This window comes from Styela clava, chromosome 10, assembly GCF_964204865.1.
Source record: "Styela clava chromosome 10, kaStyClav1.hap1.2, whole genome shotgun sequence".
Lineage (NCBI taxonomy): Eukaryota > Metazoa > Chordata > Ascidiacea > Stolidobranchia > Styelidae > Styela > Styela clava.
In genome coordinates, this window is record NC_135259.1 from 20030057 (window position 1) to 20053005 (window position 22949).

At 36.1% G+C, this 22949-nt stretch overlaps 1 protein-coding gene across 1 annotated transcript; it reads right to left on the reverse strand.

Annotated features, from left to right (window-relative positions):
* Positions 1-907: 907 nt before the first annotated feature.
* LOC120337250 (uncharacterized) lies at positions 908-21582 on the reverse strand. The gene is made up of 11 exons (XM_078116740.1): positions 21272-21582; positions 20224-20366; positions 19604-19707; positions 18180-18294; positions 17120-17283; positions 12962-13009; positions 11519-11622; positions 10498-10641; positions 9528-9631; positions 8509-8549; positions 908-7318 (listed from the first exon to the last, which is right to left on the reverse strand). Exons 1-11 carry the CDS (start codon positions 21351-21353, stop codon positions 7180-7182), a joined length of 1188 nt encoding a protein of 395 aa, XP_077972866.1. The 5' UTR covers positions 21354-21582; the 3' UTR covers positions 908-7179.
* Positions 21583-22949: the final 1367 nt, after the last annotated feature.

The window sequence follows — 22949 nt, forward strand, 5'->3', positions numbered from 1 at the left end:
CAATTCTCATGAGGTATCCGAATTATAATTAGCCTTATCGATCCAATCATTTGAAGTATGATTACTCATTAAGAATTGGTCTTTCGATTTAATATTTAAAGTATTGCTCCCCTGATTTCATAATCAGTTTTTATCTGTCAAATGTATTGTTATGCTGAATATGGAGTCGAAATAAACTTATGCTTATACCAGAACATTTTTGAGTTTTTTTTTTTCACATACTCCTATCATACTTATAAAAATCGGAGCAATTACTAATTTTTCTTTTAATACTTCAGTTCAGGAATATCGGCTTGGACGGTAATGTTTGAGTCCGCTCCCCTAACATGATAGGTCCTTGAACGCCGCCCAGGTGTCCGGAGCGGTTTTCTGGGAGCTATTATCAGAAGACCCTCCTAAGGTGCCATTCATGATGACTATATAAATTTGAAGTAAATTAACTGTGATTTGCTAGACTTGTTGTCCATGCATTTCAAAAAATCTCTCTGTACATCAGTGGCTGCTTTTGAAATTGGAACTTCGGCTTCCACAGAGGTTCACAAAGCGTTTTTTTGGGGGCCATTGGGGGAAAAGACCTTCAGTGCTATTTACCATGAATACATTAATTTATTCAACAGGTAAGTTAACTGTGATTTACTGGACTTGTTGTCGATGCGAGGTTGTCATGCCTTTCAAAAAATGGTGCTCCAGAAGTATGCGCACCAAGATGTCGCACAACCTGAATCACGACTGGTACACACATGCTATGTTCAGGTTGTGCGACATCTTGGTGCGCATACTTCTGGAGGTCCCAAAAAATACCTCCTAATCAGTAGCTAGCTGCCTATGCAACGCCTTATTCAAAGAGAAAGCAATAAAAAACAACAACAATTCCTATGTACACATCTCATCCAATAATTCCAAGCAATTTCGCTACTCAATATATATTTATTATACACGTTGACAAGATGTAAAAACAGCAAATGGATGAATTCAATGAATAATATTAATGAGTAACGTTAATGGCAAGTAATAATATGTACATTGCTATTAAAAGGCATGAAGGTAAATAACAGAGAGTAATAACTAAAATAGCGATGCTTTACGGCAGGGGCAGCTGCTTCCGGGTGTTGGAGTCAAAGTTCACGGAGTTGGAGCCATAATTTATAATGATAAAGCGAACCATATAAATTTTGGAGCCAATTTTCAAAACTTCTGGGTAGTTGGGTCGAAATTTCGTAGTCTAAACTCCTTAAGGTCATTTTATTTCATTCTGGAAGGTTCTGTGCATGCAATAAATGGTAATAATTATTTCATTTTTGTGTAGAATTCTAGGATAGGCCATTAGAGTGCTGAACGCCAGTGATATGCCCGGTCCTAAACGGCTAAATATAAAAAGGCAGCGAAGCAAGCAAAAGAAAATTCTAACGACAATACACACAATGAGTTGATGTGGGGAATTAGGACCAGCCTTAAATATTCATGGACCTGTGCGATTGTGCAGGGGTCCAGAAACATTAGATTTTATACTGAAAATAATTTTGTCCCCTTTTTTATATGAGTACAGGACCGTGATTGAAACAGCATCAATTCACAAGTCTTTCCTACTAAAATAAACACTCCTACTATGAAAATTATTTTGACAAGTGCATTCTATAGATGGCTACATAAAAAAATGCAGCAAAAGGCAAATTTTAACTGCGATACGCACCATGAGTTAAAAGTGGAATTTAAGTCGCAGAATAAGGGCCGGCCCGAAATATTCTTGGCTTTATGAGAAACGGGAAATTCAGATTTTATAATGAAAATAAATTTGGTCTTCGTATTTTATTACTTTAAAATTGGTATAAAATCAGGATTAAAGTAATTTCACTTTATAAGTCTTGCAAGTACAGAATAAACATCTACATATACACAAATATAATTCATGAAGGTTAAATTTAATGATTTACACCCAAAGCGGCAGATATGGAAAATCGGGACCAAGTTGATGGCATAGATGACACTCGCCTAATGCCAGCTCTGACCAAAGTAAAACATTACACTGGACATGGAAATGTTTTTGACAAGTGCATTCTATAAATGGCTAATTACATAAAGGCAGCAAAAGCAAGCAAAAAGCAAACTCTAATGCAACACACAATGAGTTGAGATTAAGCCATAAATTGTGTACGAACGGTCCGGGACGACCAAAACCGAAATAATCAAATATTTTGAATTTGTTTTGAAATAATATTTTCGATTAATATTTTGTCTAAATTGAGTAAGTCAATATTCAAGAAGTTTGAATTTAAAAATGCTGAAAACTTGAAGATACATATTGTGTTAAGTAGCTAAGTTGCTCAACACAGTAAGGGTTTCCAAAGCAATGTAGGTTTGATTGGCCTAGATATGACTTCACTGCCAGGAAAATGGGGCTCCCGAAGTATGCGAACCAAGATGGCGGACATCGGAATGTAATATGTGTACTAGGTTAGGGTTAGGCCATAATTTTAGGTATAAAAACTACGGGAGGCTCTTGGCTAGTCTTCGAACTAATAATAGGACTAAAATAAGGAAAATTGGAAAGAAATTATCGCCTAACCTGTTACCCATGTTAAGTTCCGATGTCCGCCATCTTGGTTCGCATACTTCGGGAGCACCAGGAAAATATAGTAGTGTCAAAGTCAAAATAATCAACTACCGTATTTCCCGGCGAATAAGACGAGCCCTGCTTTTAAGCCTAAAAATGGGTTTTCCTCACATATACCTCCAATGGCACATAACCTCCCAATAAGACGGGCAGTAAAATCGCATCAAAATCGGAGTCTCAGATTACTATGCAACGGCTTCTGATCATTCCCCACGTTTGCGCATTCGTTAAAATATCCCATAAAGACGTTTTCATGTAGCGTAATATTCAGTCCGTGACAGCTACGGGAATGCAAAATGTTTTCAATTTTAATCTAATTGTGCCCAAGGTAAGGTATCGATAATAGCACTTCACTTGTGATGCACACACAAATGCGGTGCACAAACTTCAAATATGATAATCACATGTTGAAATTCCAGATTCACAACGCGAGATTGTCGATTTATTTAAACTGACCTGGTCAGGACGTTATGGGGATGCTATCGCCCAAGGTATTTTATGGTCCAAATTGAATAATACGCCGACCCGTGGTTATTATACGTTTTGAAATAATATTTTCGAATATTGAATATTTTTTAAATTAAAGGCAAACACAGAGCACATAGAAGTCAACATGATAACACTAAATAATGATTTAGGTATTCGTCTTTTTTTTTAATTGCTAGAAATTCAATGAAGACATTCTGGAAGAAATCGATTGGACAAAATAAAATGATATATTATTTCTGAATGAACCTATCATGAACGGGCTTAAACAGAACAAGTAAAAAGGCAGTTCTTTGAAATTGTGAAGATTTGATTGGACCTAAAATGGAGTCCGATTCTCTTCAGAAAATCTTGATATGACTTAAGTTGCTAGAAATTAATGACAACTTTACTGGCCATTCAGGAAGAAATCAACTTAAACAATTATATTTTATTTAGATGAAACTATTCTGAACTTGAATATATCAACTAAAAAGGGTTTGATTGGACTCAAAATGGAGTCAGATCCTCTCCAGATACTTTGAAATGACTTTACCGTTGAGAATATACAAGTGCTAAGGGAGCTAATGCAATATGACTGTGAATATTTGATTTGTGTTAAGTATAGGAGGAATGTGCAATGCTGCAGTAACATGTCGTTATTATAAAAAATGGTTAAATACTTTGGAAATATTGGAGTGTATATTATGGTTATTATTGATTTTGGAACAAATTAAGGAGCTCCAGAAGTATGTACACAAAGATAGCGCATATTCTCAACATAGTATGTGTACCAGGTTAGAGTTCAGGTTGTGCACCATCTTGGTGCACATACTTCAGGAGCGCCCAAATTAATACCCCATTAGGCAAGTTTTTCAGAGTCGGAATAATCCATAAGTGGCAACTAAAAGGCTGTATAATGCTGAGAGTCTTTATACAGATAAAACAGTTAAAATACTGAAAGATTTTTGGAAGTGTATACTAGAGATGTGAAAATTATTCATTCAAAATCTTTTCATGAATTTGGACTAAATTTCCATTTGTTCAGATTTGCTGTTATAGTTTGCATGATGTTGTGGCAACAAGTCTGATGGCATAAAATGGTGTTATACTATGTAGCTCTTGCGGTACTCCCGAAGTATGTGAACCAAGATGGCAGACACAGGAACGTAGTATGTGTACCAAGATAGCGGACACAGGAACGTAGTATGTGTACCAGGCTATGGTTAGGCCATAATGTTATTCCAATTTTAGTTGTATTACAAGTTTGGAGACTAGCCAAGTGACTCCCTTAGTATTTGTACCTGAAGTTATGGCCTAACCCTAACCTGGTGCACATACTACTTTCCGGTGTCCGCCATCATGGTTCACATTCGGGAGTACAGACCTTGCAATGCGAAAATTTATTATATTTACAATTTTGATGTTTCACAAACAGAGTGAGGAGGTGAGACTTGGATGAGCAAGGGACTGAATAAGATTTGTACTCTTGATCTCTCACCCTCCTAGTAAAAGCACCGTTGTTAATTATCGCTCACATACAAACACATAAATAAAGCACATACAGTTGGACCTCGGTAGTCGGACATAATTCGTCAGGATTAGCGTTTGACTAACGATTTGTTCTAGTGCCGAAACAGTAGCAAAGATGCTTGGTTCGGGTGGCGTTATTTCACACGGTGGCACCCTCAGGTGTTTGAGTACAGAATTCTCGTTCAAGGCCGCAGCATTTTTTGGTCAATACAGAATTGTTCGAGTATCGAGTTGTTTGACTACCGAGTTACCAAGGTATCATTGCATTCACATAAAACACACACAGATATGAGTATATGTATAAAAAAAAGTAACCACTATTAGTAATATTATTGAGTATTAAAACAAAGTGCAAATACATAAGTAAAACAAGAATGCAGAGTAATAGTAAAAGCCACAATTTCAAAATTGGTGAGTCTCGTTGCTCACTATACCACAAATATGTACCAGGAACTTCATTAGTTATCGAACGGTGGGGCGCCACACGAGGGGGCGAAGACAATTTTTAGAGGGGTCGTGAGGCTAATTAAAAATATTTGTTAAACTTCATCTTGCCCACCTTATTTTGGATATTTACATTTCTTTATTGTTTAAAGAGATGTTGTGACAAATTTGTTCGTTTTAAAACTTTTTCTTCATTTCATCATTTACGTCTCTTCCAGGTATTTTAAGCTTGTTTTTTGAATAAAACATACGTGACAATTTCTAAAATAGGGGCCCGGCTTAAAAGTTCGAGAACCACTGCTCATGTTATTGAAGCTAGCGAAGGGCAAAACAAACTATTCTTCGACATTCAAGAGTCTTGCTACGCACCAACACAAAAATAATTCATTTCCCTCGCAAAAATACCATTCTTTAAAATTGCGGGAATGCAATATAACCTTAGTAACGTGATTCATAAAATAAAGAAAATAAATGTGAAAAGCATGATTGCAAATAATACAACAGTAAAAGAAATAAAAACATATTTACAAATAAGTTGCAACTTAGATAAACAAAAATATGAAAACGTAAACACGTCTGACTACGTCTTTTATAATGGAATGGAAATGAAGTGTTTACAGAAAGGATATGTCAGTGAAGTAGGCAATAAAATACAGAAAAACAATGTTAAATTCAAGTTTTCTCATGAAAAAGGCAATAAAATACGGAAAACGAAAAGGCAACGCCCTTAATATATGGACACGAAAGGTATTCCCGAAGTATGTGAACCAAGATGGCGGACAACAGAACGTAGTATGTGTACCAGGTTAGGGTTAGGCCATAATTTTATCTCAATTTTCCTTATTTTAGTTCTTATAAGAGTTCGGGGACTAGCCAAGTGACTCCCGCAGTATTTCTACCTGAAATTACGACCTAACCCTAACCTGGTAAACATACTACATTCCGGTGTCCGCCATCTTGGTTCACATACTTCAGAATAATCACAACGAAAGTGTAAATCTTTGACAAATGTTTGAGTATATCAGGCACAAATTCAACTCAACATTGGTGGTTTAGACATTAAGTTTTATCACGAAAAAGCAACCGACCGAAATTTCAATTAGGTTGCGACAAATGAAAATATTTACAGTTGATAGATAGGCGATAAAACGCGAATGATAAACAGCAGTGGGGAAGGCTTTGATTACAGAAATGCAATAGTTTTTTGCACAAATATCTTCAAAACAAATAGCTACCTCCTCAATTTGGCATTTCTTCAAGTAGAAGAAAAATTATAGCACCAAAAATGTATAGATAGCACCAAGATTCCTTCTAAGGTGCGCAAAGGAAATTTCCTTAGTGGGAACACTGAATAGCACTTTTAAACTAATTTCTGTAAGACTTAAAAAATTGAAACAAGGAAAATGTTTTAGAACCTTCGGTAAGAAAATCTTGGGAAGAACATACTAAAACAAATATTTACTAATTCTAAAATGTACCTCATTGGCGTAATTGATGATAATTGTTTCGTGGAGGTCAGTTCTTTAAAATAAGTTTGTGAAAATACACACAATATAATAGGTATAATCCATTTGTACGATGAATTTAAGTTTTTTCAACCCGCATTTGGTTAAATATTTATTTGTAACTCATTCATGCTGTAGCGAATGAATGCAAATTTAAACAACATTGACTATATCAAACACATTTGAAATTAACATCACTAATAAATGCAATAATTACCCGCAATTGGGCAGTTTCACAATTTTTGTAACATGTCATTTCTGTGCAGTCTCTCTGTAATTAAACAGGGTGCTCACAAGTTTGTTTCTGTAACGTTTCGTCTATAACAGTGCTTCCTAAAGTTGATCAATCGGGGGCCAAAATTAGAAGCGGAAAATATTTGCGGGCCAGGAGAGGATAGCACCCACAAGCGTCCAACACCAGTCTGTATAATTAAGATATCGGTATAATTGAATTGTTACACGTGCTTAATAATGATGATGATGTAACAATTATACACACACAAAAAAAAAACATAAAGTGTTATTAAACTATGTAAGAACACTTAAGTTCGGCAAGCCATATTAACTCGTTACACATGCTGCGGTTTGGGAACTACTGTTCTATAACGTCAGATGTTTCTTTTAATTAAATGGGTTAAACGGACTGAAGAAAGGGTTTGAAGCTGGAAATGAAGAACTCAGTTGATCCGTGGGTTCCTGTTTTGGAGACTTTAATTCTGAAACTGATCGTTGCTCATCTTGTGTTCTGGACAAGGCAAGACTGAAAAAAAAGGAAACCTTTGTAAATAATGATTCAAAACAGAAATGACCCCAACCCAATAATTCACTATTCTGAATACATCATAAAATACTATTTTTCGAATATGAAATATCGAATATATTCTAAACCTAAAAACCAATGTACATCCAATAAGTTTGTAATTAAAAATGAAAAAAAGATGGATAGAAATTAGACAGGCCACTTGTTTTTTCAATAAAATCATAAAAGTTAATGGAGACCATTGTTTTAACCCGTCTGCCCTACACAGCACACCTAATTAAGTAATAATTACATAGTATCGGTATCGGAATATCGGTCTTTTTGCAGTATCGGCGTATCGGTATTGGGCGTTTTTAACTGGTATCGGATCGGTATCGGCGACGAAAGTGGTATCGGTACATCTCTAGTTTTAGCATGATTTTATATTGTAATATAAAAATGTTGATCGATTATAATTGCATATGTGGGAAGAGCCACACTATATAGCTTGGGGCCAAGCTTTGGCCCCCGGGCCGTTTTTTGCACACCCCTGGTCGAACCCTACCATCAATCAACAATAAAGTGAGCTCAATAGCTATTTCACTTGAAGTGCTATACCAGGGTGGTCCAAGGTTGTCGGCTTCGCGGGCCACAAAATTATTTTTGCATTGTTCGCGGGCCACAATAGTGCTAAGAATAAGTAAACAGTGCAATACAAAACAAACACTTTTATTGTGCAAACACATAGTTATCAGACATAGCCATCCCATGCTAATAGAATCCGCATTCGATTTTTAGTTTTCTATGATGCCTATATTGTTAGCGTATATTCCCGAAAGATAGAAAACCAGATAACAATTTAGACTAGCCAAGCACATCATTACACTTCGCTAGTTGCCTCAGCTAGCCATAACACTAGTCAATTCAGTGACATTATTGAGGTAACATTATGTCAAACGATTTTTCTGATTAATTTTATTATAAAACAACACGAAATGCGATTTTTTGATTACTCTCCGAATGTGACACGGGCCACCAATAATAAAGCGGCGGGCCACATGTGGCCCACGGGCCTGGATTCGGACCACAATGTGCTATACTATTCACCGGCAGCCAATGCACAACCTGTGTTGGCATAAGTTCATGACCAATGCTCTGTTCACTAAAATAAATGTATTGTGGCATCATCACAAAAGGAAGTATTTACTTACTCAGCAAATCCTTGGTCCCAGTCTTCTATATCTGGTGTTGACTGGAAAATAAAAAATATTTTGAATTAATAATGATTACAAATAAAATTAGGGAGCAGAGCAAACATTAGGATTACAGTTCCAGATGTATGACATTGGAGAAGGAAGCAGATTCAGTGTACTACAACAAGCAACGCTTTCACTCAAAAAAGGCCCTTCAAACTAAATAAGCTAGATAATGAACGAGATAGCAATCGGAGACCGCCAACTTATCGATCTTTCGCAAAAAAAAATTAATAAATTAATAATTGCTGATTATATGGCACAATTCATCCAAAATCAATAGGCTTCTGGTCCGAGATATGATGAATGCACATGCAAAATTTGGAGCAGATTAAACCTCGCCTTCGTGAGATAACGCGTAACATACAAAAGTGTCTAACAAAAAAACGAGAATATCGGTCGGAGACCAGAGACTTATTGATCGAAACTGTGGTTTCGATTCCTTCACTCTGACTCAATAGCGACACCACGTGTCCCATCACTAATTAATTAATAACTTGCTAATTATACGACATAATTCATCCAAAATCAATAGGCTTCTGGTCTGAGATATGATGAATGCACATGCAAAATCTGGAGCAGATTCAACCTCGCCTTCGTGAGATAACGCGTAACATACAAAAGTGTCTAACAAAAAAACGAGAATATCGGTCGGAGACCAGAGACTTATTGATCGAAACTGTGGTTTCGATTCCTTCACTCTGACTCAATAGCGACACCACGTGTCCCATCACTAATTAATTAATAACTTGCTAATTATACGACATAATTCATCCAAAATCAATAGGCTTCTGGTCCGAGATATGATGAATGCACATGCAAAATTTGGGGGAGATTCAACATCGCCTTGGTGAGATATCGCGTTAATCTAACAGACAAATACCTATCAACAATCAACATACTTACCAATCTTAAGAACGATAAGTAACAAACAGACAAATACCTTATCGAGAGATCGATAAGTAATAACACAATACCTTGTTTGGTGAAGGAGTCGTGACCGACTGATGAAGAATGGTATAGTTTGGTAAACTTCCAAACGAGGTCGGCCTTGGAACTGATCTTCGAGTTGATTGTTTATCTGGTAACAAGAAAGCCATGCTCAAATAATTGGGGGACTAATAGTATATGGGGCAAGAGCACAGCCAGGGGGGTTAGGAGTCTGGACCTACTTCTATATGCGGAAAATAGCCTTTTTGGATTTACTGATATTGTAACGAGAATATCGGTCAGAGACCGAAGACTTATCGATCGAAAGTTAGGGGATCCCCCAAAACAGCACTCTTACTCCATAGTGACACCTTGTGTCCCATCACTAATTAATTGATAACTCGCTAATTATACGACATAATTCGCCCAAAATCAATAGGCTTCTGGTCCGAGATAAGATAAATGCACATACAAAATCTGGAGCAGATTCAATCTCGCTTTCGTGAGATATCGTGTGCATCTAACAGACAAACAAACAGACATACAGACATATAAGTAATCAGTTTCATTTTATTTTGTTTTTATCAGTTATTTTATCTTTTTTATGCTGATTGTGGAGTCAAAATAAACTTATACTTATATCAGATCTTAGAGCCTAAGAAAATCTTGGTCTTTTCCACAAACAATGTTTTATGCACCCGTCGCTGAGCTGAATGTGAGGCGCAATCTTCACAGATTGAACGGTACCCCCGTAGTGTGTGTACCAGATTAGGCCATAATTTGATTCCGATTTTCCTTATTTTAGTTCTATCACGAGTTCGGGGACTGTTACGAGTTCGGAGACTGTCTCTGTTAGCCAAGTGAATATACCCCCTGCCCATAGATTTCAGTCTCTTCACACAACTTGATGTAAAGTAGGCACAATTTTTACCTCCATATTGGTACACATACTTTAGAAGCGCTGATTAAACATTCGATTTGAAATTCCTGTCATACAAATAAGAAGCAGTAGCTTACCGGTTTGTCTTGTGTTTGCTGGTGGCGGACGTATTGGTGTGATTGGTTGGTTAGACTTTGGGGTCAAAGGTTGCGATGTCTTTGAATTAGGAGACGAAGAAAATATAAAGACATTATTTTCAACATCCTCAATTCTGTTTGTTTCTGAAAAGAATTTTAAAAAGCTCAAATTTAACAAGTAAGAGCAATATGAAAGTCAAATGTCAGCAAACTTCAACACAAAGTTTAAAAAATTGTAGTGAATACCATACGAGGGTATGCATGTGAATTACAAAATTTCGGATTAAATATTGGACGCCGGAAAACTAAGTTGAATCAAAAGATCCAGAGACTACTGAAGACCTAAAAGAGTGGTTTCCAATCTGGGGGAAATTGCCCCAATAAAGTTGGGACCCCCAGTAATTTGACAATTTTCAGAGAATACGTTCATTGTTTTACAAATCCCTGTACATTTGACTAGTCTGCGAAAAATTTGGACATTCAATGCTCGCATCTAGTCAATGGGCCTACCAGCCCCAGCCTAGTCAACTAGGCACAGGGTTAGTAGGGACATACGAACAATACTTCACCGTACATATTGCCGGCTAAAATGCTGCGCTAGCAGAAGTTTAGCATCCTAAAGTCTGATTGGAAAGTGCAATATTAGCTGTTATTACCTGTGGCCACAGAGCAGTCAGAAAGGACCACAATGCTAGACACACAACTGATGTTGCATTTCCCTTCACAAAATAAAACATTTTTTCTAGTTTCATTGCTTAATAAGGTTATTTCACAGGGTGTTTTCACCTGTTGAGCATGAATTGTGTGAACCTAAAGACAGTTGGAATCTACCAATAAAAACAACACTATAAATTCCACTGGAATAATAAACAGGATAATAAATAAATATAATAATAAATAAATATATAAATAAATAAAAAATAATAATAAAAATAAATAATAAATAAACAGTGCTAAAAGCCTCCAGAAAGCAGCGACGAACTATAAAAGGTTGAGAACCACTGCTTTATAGAAAACCTACCTCCTTGTTTCTCTTCTCTCTTCAAAATCTTCTTACCCTCGGGCGTGTGGACTTCAGGTACTTCATGTTCTGAAGTATCGAAAGGATTGGAACCAGATGACAATCTGTGTGATAAAATGAGGTTGTTAAAATACTGAAATATCAAAATTTATACAATGTTACCCCTTAAAAACCCAGGTCATTTAGAACATATTCTAGAGCAGCATTTTTAAGGTCACGCACCCTTTTTAAAATTTGTAACGTCTTGCGCGCCTCTTTGAAAATAACTAGCTAACAATAAGCTACAAACAACAGATAAAAATGCGGAAGTATGTTCGGTTCAAAACAAGCAAAATTGTTCACAACAGCTCTCTGCAATCTCTAAACAATGAAGAAACGTAAATATACAAAATAAGGCAGACAAGATCAAATTTAACAAATATTTCATTTTTAATAGCTTCATCCCCATCAGAAAATTGTCTGCGCTACCCTCCTTCGTTTGAGAACCACTGTTCTAGAGCAGGGGTGCACAACACGGGGCACGAGCGCCAAATTTGTCACGCCATACGCTCAAACGTGGCACGCGAACGGTTTGTAAAAAAAAAAATTTATGATATACATTAAAATATCACGTTTATATCAAAAGTTTTTCGGGACATTAAATTGTTTCAATAAATAGATATTCGTTATTATGTATTATTATTGAAATTTTTTGATGTGTGTTTTAGGGGAGTTCATTTACAAAGGTTCTTTCCCCAAACATCGACTTCCTTGTTTACTTCGTGACATTGGCCAATCAGCAAGATGCAAAAAGAGCGTTTTTTACGGGGGTCAGAAGTCGGGGAAAGGTCCATACTCCATACCAACAATTGTGCGTGGCACGTGACAAGATTATTTCGGAAAATTTGCCACGTGTCCTCATTTGAGTTGTGCACCCCTGTTCTAGAGAGAACATACAACCATACACAGATAAAAGTTCAAGTGTTAAATAAGTTAACATTTTATAGAAAGTAATCAAAAAATTTTGGGCTTCTGTTTTTTATTGGTCACCCTGTAGATTTGCCCGATGGTTGACGCATCATGCTAGGAATAGGCTCACAGCTTCGAATCCTGTTGGGAATACTGTATTTTCAGGCCAATAAGCTGAGGCCAAATTTTCGCACTAAAAATGATGTTTCTTCCATATTATTGCAGAAAAATTGCTTCACTTTTGTCTCTGTCCGTCAGTTAAGCACCTCTGCGCATCAAATTTTTTACTAATTCTATTTTACTCATTTTGTCCTCAGTTACGTGCCAATGCGGTCTCTCTTCGACGTGTTCACAGTATTTTTTCAGTATTTTCGGCTCCAAAGCTAATAAGCCCAGAAAAAGAAAATACCGCCGAAGCCAGAAAATCAGGCCAAAAAATTGAATCCCGAAAATCGGCTTTAAACATGTATGTTATGTGATCTTTGAGTACCTTACCTTTGATATCTCTTTTCCATGACATTTGGAATGATCAGTTGTGCTGTCCTGTAACAGAAAAAAGATGCATTTTGTTACACAAGTCTTTTTTAAGTGTGGTAGTGACTCCCCATGAAGTTACCACGGGGCACCAATTAATTGAAAATAATATGATTACTGATCGATAAGATTGGGTCACGACTGAGGTTTACATTTTCGACAATTCATTACTTATCGATCTTAAGATCGGTAAGTATGTTGATAGGTATTTGTCTGTTTGTTTGTTTGTCTGTTAGATACACGCGATATCTCACGAAAGCGAGGTTGAATCTGCTCCAAATTTTGCATGTGCATTCATCATAGTACGGAAAAGAAGCCTATTGATTTTCGATGAATTATGTCGTATAATTAGCGAGTTATTACTTAATTAGTGATGGAACACAAGGTGTCACTATGGAGTAAGAGCGCTGTTTTGGGGGATCCCCTTGAACTATCGATCGATAAGTCTCCGGTCTCTGACCGATATTCTCGTTTAGATTTTGACATGTAATGAGTTACATGTCAGAGGTGAGGTATTCTTTATTAGTTTTGAGTAATCGGCCAGTTTGATTGGAATAAAGAGAAAAATACTGGGAATTCAGGAATCAAGAAAGGCGTAGATAAGCTTTAATCGAAAACAAAAATGTAAAATACCACACTATTTATATACCTCTACAATCCATAAATAAAATGCGGTATCCCCGAAGTATGTGAGCCAAGATGGTGAACACCGGAACGTAATATGTGTACCAGGTTAGGCCGTAATTTTATTACAATTTTCGGTGCTCCCGAAGTATGCGAACCAAGATGGCGGACATCGGAACGTAACATGGGTAACAGGTTAGGGTTAGGCGATAATTTTTTTCCAATTTTCCTTATTTTAGTCCTATTATCAGTTCGAAGACTAGCCAAGAGCCTCCCGTAGTATTTATACCTAAAATTATGGCCTAACCCTAACCTAGTACACATATTACATTCCGATGTCCGCCATCTTGGTTCGCATACTTCGGGAGCCCCCAATTTTCCTTATTTTAGTTCTATTTTGAGTTCGGGGACTAGCCAAGTGACTCTCGTAGTATTTGTACCTGAAATTATGGCCTAACTCTAACCTGATATGGGCCGTTCCAAGCAAAAGTTGAATTCTATAAATTTTTTAAAAAGTGTAGTGAAAGTAATTTTTTTTTATTTCTGATATCAAAAGACATTGGAAGTTTATTAGATTGTATTCATTTCATCGAACAATTTAAAATTTCACCCAGGTTTTTGATGGTTTATAAAAAATGGCCTGAAATGTAGAAATTTTGGTATAATTGACATATTTTGTGATGATTCCTGACACAAAGTGTTTGATTATCTGGTACAGTTATTTCATATGGAATTGACGCACTGGATTTAAGTTAATAAAGTTTAAATGTTTGCAGTGCTGTAGGACATTTCTTCACCCATTTAACGATTTATTACCAGAATTTTAAGAGATGATAGAGGGCGCTATTTCGAAGTGGAAAAATGTCCTGTAGTGTCATACAATATGCACTTTATTGGTATGGATTTACAGTGTTACATTAAGTAACTTGAGCAACACATAGAGGGATAGTTCAGCTACTGCACCAGAAAATATTATGGGTTCCTACTGTACCATCGCAAAAATTTACAGAACAACACAACGTACTGTTAGTGCATGGTGGATTTGCCGTCCTGTAGTGTCACGCTATATTTTACTATATTTTTTTATCTACTAAGTAAGTCTTGGGTGTAACTTTTGTGCAATTTTTTGCTTATTCAATAAAGCAACTGATTGGACAATGAAACAAAACATGTAGCTGAAAATGTAAAAATATATTGCATCTAACAACTTGCAAAATTTCTGGAATTGTCCTGTAGTGTCACTTGGAATAGCCCATATACATACTACGTTCCGGTGTCCACCATCTTGGTTCACATACTTCGGGAGTACCTAAAATCCAATCCAAGCTATTTAAAAATGAAATTCCACATTGCCACAAGAATCACAATATCTGAGAATTTGCCACAGAAATGTTCAGGTCAATCGAGCTTTGTTATGTTAAAGATTTTTGTAATGTCAAGATATACAAAACTATTCGCGTTGCGAATTGTGGGTAAACGGTTCCAATTGAAATTGAAATTGGGTTCAAAAGTCATCAAATCATATCATAAAAGCAATAAAACAGCAGGAGGTGACTGATTTGATTTGAAAATTTTATTTATTTGTGACTGTGTTCTGAATAAGAACAGAAAATTTTCTGTAATTTTGTAGAAGAAATCTACACAATAATTCAGGGATACTAAAGACTCGTCACTGAGCAAAGTTATATAACTCCGTTATAATGCCAAGAAGAATTAAAAATATATGAATGTAATGTGGTGCATTAACAAATCAAATTGAGAATAGAAATCAAATTCATACTAATTGAAGTGTAGAACTAATCCCAGAAACTCTAATGCATCTATAAATATATTTAAAAGTTATTCCGTCTATTCGTAACCAATCGACCGTTTTATGTTTCAAAATGCTTTAGTAAAGAAATGCTGATATAAGATCGAAGCGTTAACACAGTTAAAGCATGCGTGGCCGAATATGTTGAAGACAAAGTCCTCTTATAATTTCAATTTTGTTATGAAGTCAGTTCTCAGTATATCTTAAGTTAAATTCTTGGAAAAATATCTTTCAGTTTGGTTTTCTGCCTCTGTCTTATAACCAGAATGACATACAAAAACATCATCCTAAGTAAGGATGATTTATATTTCAAGAAAATGTGATGTAGTTTTGGCTATTTGTGGGTCATACAATCTGACATTGTATTATTTCAGGAACGTAAAAACTAATTTCATGGATATTCCTTTTTTAAAAGCCCAAACGACATACAAAACATATTTCTGTATCCTTAGTAAGAGTGATTTATATTTCAAAAAAATGTGCAGTTTTAGTCCTTCATTTCTGAGTTATACAAAATGTTCATACAGTCTTAAAAAATTTTAAAATTGCAAAAGAAATTTATCGGGGCCATGTTTGACCACTTGAACAATTACTGATTATAAAACAACAAACCTGGTTAAGATGTATTAAGAACTGACTTCATAACAAAATTGAAATTGTAAAGGGACTTCATGGACACCCTGTACAAATCTGAACATCCATTGTATTATTCCAGTATGATAAAGACCAATTTCAAGGACAATCTTTATCAAAAGGCAATTTCCTGTGTTTACCAAAGCCACATTTGATCCAAATAACAGTTCTAAAAGTCCGAGGAAGCTAGCGGAAATAATAGCAAATAATACACCCATGTATAATGGTGAGGATCGGCCACAGGATAAAATGTGATGACTAAATATGAAATTATGAAAAAGGGTGATTTCCACAAATAATTTATCTTCAAAGATGGGTTTTACCTATAAAATATACTTTAATTCACGAGATTGAATCAGACATACAGGGTGTTTATAAAGTCTTTTACAATTTAGAAATTTAGTCAAAATTTGAACAAATCACATTCGATCCACTTTAAACAAATGTAGTTATTACGAATGGTGCCTCATGACCCCAAGAACCGCTCTGTGGCTCTGAAAACCCAGTTATCATAGAACAGTGTCCCAAATTATCAGTTATCCAAATTATCTTAAATTTTATTGTCCTGGGAAATGTCTGTTTAGTATCGAATGAAATCCAGGACATTTCCAAATAAATGATACATTTATAGTAATACATTACAATTTTTTAACATCTAAATCCAGCAACGGGGAAATCCCCACTATTTGAATAAGTATGAAAATAGAATAGGATTCGGTATTCTGGAACGATTTAACTATTCTAGAATAGTAAATTATTCTACATTGCCCATCCTTAGTCGTAAAACAGAACACTAAGTAACAGAAAGTAAGTAAACAACATAGAAAGGTAAAATGAATTCATATACACAGCATTTAAAAAAAAAAAAAAAACATTTATAATAAACACAATAGGTAAAAATTATTCAATCAAAAATTAGTTATGCTCAACAGAATTCTGTTAATGTTCGGGGTGCACTTAACAAATCGCCGCGACACACGCAGTGATAGAAAAAAGATTACGTAGTTAGTCCCACAGTAACCTAATTTAAAAAAATTTAGTTATTTACTTACTTTTTTCCGTTTTTTTCTCCGTTACTTATGACTCTCAGATCCGAATCTGGTTCTTCGTTCTCCACGTTGCTATTGTCCGTATTATCATCGGCCGTAGATTCTTCAGTGCTCATTTCAAAAGCTATCTTGAATGACTGTGCGACTGTAACTGTGAGAGATTGGGCCTGAAAATAGATTTGTATATTACATTTAGACTTGTAGCTGGTTGTTGAGAATTTATAGCTGTTTTTGTTTACCCTGTATTTACGCTATAAAAAAAACTATAATAAATTGGGTGTCTATATCTATAAGGATCTGGCAATATTGAGGTATTAAAAGTTTTCCAAAAAGTCTATATGACTGCAAGGGCTGGGCATATAAAGACGAATAGTAAATTATTAGACTCGTTCAGACGCAATTTCAAATCAACGCCCTCTATTTTTCCTGTCTGAGGTCGAGAATAATTATACAAATTTAGCCATATTTTTACAATTCAATTTGGACATATGACTCGTTTTTCCTTGTTAGTTATAGCTGAAACATGTTTCTCATTGTGTTTGTACGCTCAACAAACTAACTGGGTGATGAATTCTAGGTTTTCAGTAATTTATATGTCTGACTCACATGTGATTAAAAGTATTATTATTACTGATGCGGCCGTGTGGCGCATCGTATTAAGCTTTAGGAATACGCCTGCCACAGAACCTTTGATAGCCCAGCGTGGGTTCCCGGGTTCGAATGCCATGCATAAATAGTTATGTCACTTATGTGTGAGAAGATTGCTGGACTCCTCGCTGCCGCACGGTGGTTCACGTAATCTCTGGTCGGTTGCGGCTTCCTTCACCATTAAGTCCATGCTTCCGAAAACAAATAACTGGCTAACTAATCCCATATTTGACATGGACTGGTAACAGACAAGAGGCCGTGGTTCGACATATGATCAAGCCGTTTTATCAATTTTTCTCTCCCCCAGGATAAATATAAGTCCTATCTTATCCAATTAGATATTCGATTCAAGAAAATATTCGATCTTGAGAGTATAAGATATTCAGAAAGGCCCAACCCTAAAGACTATACAGACCTCTTTAACTGTATTGCATAAATACGCATGACATTCCATCATCTCGTTTTCAGCATTTTGAGCAACGAAAGCAAAGATTTTTAGGTGTTGTTTCAGAGCTGCACAGAAAGATATTCTGAAAAATAATAGATGACGGAAATATATATTACATCCAAATATGAAATAGCAAATTGTTGTGTTGGTGAATTGCCGCTATATGTTGATTAAGAGCTATGGCATCATTGTCAAGCACGTTGCGCTGCACACATTCTTGAAGAACATTCGAAAAGTGAAACTATCACGCCAACTTGTCTCTCACTGATATACTAATAGATTTTTCAATAAATTTTTATAATTTGCGTGCTTGCTTTATTAATGAATAATAAATAAACACTACCCAAATGTATTTTTAATTGATTTAACAGAGAAATTTCTATAAAATTTGTATTTGCCAAGTCGAAGAAGATAATCAAATTCAGTAATGCAGAATAGTTGAGATACATAGTGTTTTGATTTTCGTTTTTCATTAGTTACCGTAGATAGGTGGTTTCCAACTGGGGGCCTGTGGCCAACCATGCCATGCCAGACACAAACTGATTTTACTTTTCTTTCTACGAAAAAACTTCCCATGCTCTCTATTTTCATTGCTTGATAAGATTGCGTAAAAAAGTATTGACGCTTACAGGGTGTTTTTCCTTGGTTGGTCATGGACTGTTTGAACATAATGGGATTTGGAATCTACCATCAAAGTAATATTATAAATACCACTGGAATGATAAAACAAGGGGTTCATGAGTGCTAACACTCCCCATAATGAAGCCACAAGATATAAAAGGTTGGTAACCAGCCGTAAATAAGATATAAATTATTCGGTGCTCCCGAAGTATGCGAACCAAGATGGCGGACATCGGAACGTAACATGGGAACAGGTTAGGGTTAGGCGATAATTTTTTTCCAATTTTCCTTATCTTAGTCCTATTATCAGTTCGAAGACTAGCCAAGAGCCTCCCGTAGTATTTATACCTAAAATTATGGCCTAACCCTAACCTAGTACACATATTACACTTTGATGTCCGCCATCTTGGTTCGCATACTTCGGGAGCCCCAATTATTCTATATACTAAAAAACATAGATTAAAGAATATTGCAAGAGTTGTGACTAGTCAACCCAGGGCGTGGATAAGCCGCCAACCACAATATTTTTGGTTCAGGGCTCAGTACCTTGCCTTGAAAAAACCCATGAAATATTCAATTGCCATATGGTATATTAACGAGGTCATATTGAGCTATCGGTGCATAAGTGTTCACTTACAACTCATCTATCAGTACATTTTGAATTTCAGTTGTGGACTAATAAACTTGATTTGAGCGAACTCGCACAAGATATTGAATTATTGTAAACATATCATTATCTAGGCCTGATAGACTAATTAGCTATTGATTACCTGCTTATGGAAACATCATTGATCAATTGGAGTGAAGTTAAATCATAGATTTTGATTCCATTTGGCGAAACTAGTAATTGTACTGGTCTTTTCTTGCCTTTTGCCTAAAAAATTATTATCAGGAAGCTCAATGACTGCAGGTAAAATATGCAATTTACAGACTTTAACTCAAGCGACCCCTTGGACTTTTCTGACCACTTGGTGGATAGGACAATTTGCGCTATGCCTTTGATTTTCAGTTGCCTTAGGAGTTGTGAGGCAAAAAGTTTGTATACAAATATTTGACTCAATATATGGCAAAAATTAATAATTATGTGCGAGAGGATCGCTGGGCTCGTCGCCGCCGTAGGGTGTCACGTTAACGCTGGCAGGTTATGGCTTCCTGAACCATAAAGTTCATGCATCTGAAACGAATAACTGACCAACTAATCCCAGACTTGACATGGACTGGTAACCGAGTGAGAGACCATGGTTCGCCATATGGTTAAGTCATCTTATCGACTTTCCTATTCCTATTAATATGCAATTTGTTTTAAATTTGCCTCTTCCAATAATGTAACTCAATTGATGGCCAGGACTCGAATTTTGAAAAAAATAAGAGGCAAGAACAAGTAACTTACAGTATTAATAATCCTTTGTACGGCAACAGAGGAAACATCCTCTCCTTTGGGTTCAGTAACGATCGTTAGACCAAGATATTTTGCACTGAACATCATCCCATCCTTTATTGGTTCCTGATTATCGAACCAATCTTCATCAAGTTCTAAAAAGTTCAAAGGACAAATGGGACTTAAACATGATATCAAGAAAGCTGACTTGACGTGGGGTCATATTGGGGTCAATAAAATTGTGTAATGCACTATTTTTTGAGCAGTGATGCTGTGATGACTATGAAATGGGACATAGTTTCGGGTCTAGTATAGTTTAGTACCACAGGTACTTCCAGTGGGCGTAGCATAACGAATTTTGCGTATGTTATTCCTAACCCTCACCTGACTATGCCATCCAAAAATTACGTCACTACGACGTCGCCATCAAGTCATAGGTCATGCCAAAGTATAATTACGATCGCCCGAAATGACATCTGCGCCGCCGATAACGAACTCGCTAAAGCCTGCGATCTCTCTCCTATCGTGATCGTTGTGACGAGAAAACGAGAGAGATAGCTTGCTCGATTTCGGGTGCTCGTCTGCGCGTTTTGGACGACCATTCGCATACTTTGGTGGGCATTATTACGCCACTGTGATGTCGAAATGACGTATTTTTTGGGTGACGTAGTCAGGTGAGGGTTAGGATTGACATATGCAAAAATTGTTGAGCCAGGCCAACTAGAAGTGCATGTGGTACTAAACTATACCAGACCCATAGTTTCCCAGTCGAGAGACTATTTAATAGTTTTAAAAAAGAAAGTACCACTCTGTAATTGCAAGTAGCGTTACAAATATCTGAATATTGTTTACTCATTCCTGTATTCAGTACTGTAATATTGTAATACGTATTTTCAGATTTTAGCACACATTCCAGCATTCTGACATTATAAACTATTTCATTTAAACTGCGAAAAAACAGAAAGCCAATTAAGAATGCTTGCCTGGAGCCTTGTTCAGAGTGACTAAACAAAATACTTTAGAGCTATGACACTGAAATAAATTTAGAGAAAACAATTACTTTTATGCTTCAACTTCTTCGCTTTGGCCGGATTTTTCAGGGATTGTGACATTCGATTTAGAGCTGACATCGTCGAATCCATGCTTAAAGTTTGATATATTTTCCTGTTTTCTGCTGCTATTCCTCCAACTGTTTCCGTGTCTATTAAATTTCAATAAATGAACTGGCCTACAAAAGCAAACATCGATACAAAGTATCTCAATTTTGCTGACTAAGTTCAAAATAATGTCCACTTTTCTCCTAAACCTGTAAACAGTCCAACGCTGAACTGTGAACTTTCAACTGGCGGAGGAAAACAAAAACAACACACGCGCTTATAAGACGTCAATCAGTCGGTGTCTGCAACAGTCGATATCGCTGTTTCTTACCCCAAGAACGGCATTTTACTAAATAATCTTCGAATAAAAACACTTCACTTAAGTTTTTTAATATGTACTGGTATCCAATTTTACTAGAATTCAGATAGTTACTTTGCTTTATTACAAGCGAAAATGTGGCAACTGTAAATAGAAAAGCACGTATTTTCACGCTTGATATAATTTGGTGAAAACAAAAGCTTTGACGCATTTTGTCCAAAAATATCGCATCGCGTGCTAGCATTTTTCCGGAATCTGTTTACTTACGCGTTGGTTCGTTACGCAACGTCAAAAAAGTAGCGCCTTGCCTTTTAAAAATGACGCAATTTATCCACGATTAGAGTGCGTTAAGATAAGACTGGTATTTACGGGATTTGTTGGAAATGGACTGACAACGCCCATGCACTTACTGCGTTCACGATGCGAAATCGTTTCTATTTCTGATGTATTATAGCTTTTATACTTTTCATTCATCTCAAACTGATTTAGAATTTTCGTCCAGCTGCCAATTAGGCTATTAGAATTTACATTGGCTCTCATTTAAATGTTATAATATCCGCTCTTAAATACCCGCAACGCTGAATTTGGCCAAGCCCGATAGTTGATAATTTATTGCCCAAGCCTATGTTTACTGTCTTTTTACAAATGAAAGGACCGTTTTCTGTGCAACGTATCATGTATACATATGAACGTAATATTGTTTTAGAATTAGTCCTTGTTATGAGTTTTCCTAAAGATTATTAACTTCCCTCTTTCTTGTATGCGATATTTACCAAACACCTTTGCTGTAACCATGGTCAATATTTTTGGCAAATTTAGCTATTCTTACACTAAACCTGGAACAGCTGAAGACCAAACGATGTCCCTCGCTACTCCTGTCCAACAACCGGATAGATAGATATTTTATTTTAGGAATTTCATAATAAAATTTAATTTAAGCTCTGTATTTTTATTTCGTTTTTTTTTTGCTGTGTTAGACCCCATCTAGGTATCGTTGCTCGATAACCAGTACTGGTTTCCAGCGTCTCTATACACCCTGTGAATACTATCCCTATTTTTTTTCTACTCGTATATGTAAGTTGCGTATTTTCAGTATTGATGGAAAAATAAATTACTGATACACACATCTTAAAATTGGAGAATTCTGGAGATCGAGCGAAACTTTAGGAAGTTTATTAAATATGATGAATATCATACGTGTCCGCTCACCAGCACACAAACCTTGTTAAAGGAGGCCTGGTACAGACTCGTGGCTCAACGTTAAATATTATATTTGTTTTCTGTTCCAATTTTTGTGCATTTGTTTTTTTATGACGACAAAT

What these genes read in the sequence shown, in the direction of transcription:
- LOC120337250 (XM_078116740.1), bottom strand. Translation starts at nt 21,353, where the DNA reads ATGGATTCGACGATGTCAGCTCTAAATCGAATGTCACAATCCCTGAAA. An exon ending in AATGATGTTTCCATAAGCAG is followed by an intron (nt 18,295 to 19,603) that starts GTAATCAATAGC and finishes ATTATTTTTCAG; the next exon opens with AATATCTTTCTGTGCAGCTC. An exon ending in TGGGACCAAGGATTTGCTGA is followed by an intron (nt 7,319 to 8,508) that starts GTAAGTAAATAC and finishes CTTTTTTTTCAG; the next exon opens with TCTTGCCTTGTCCAGAACAC.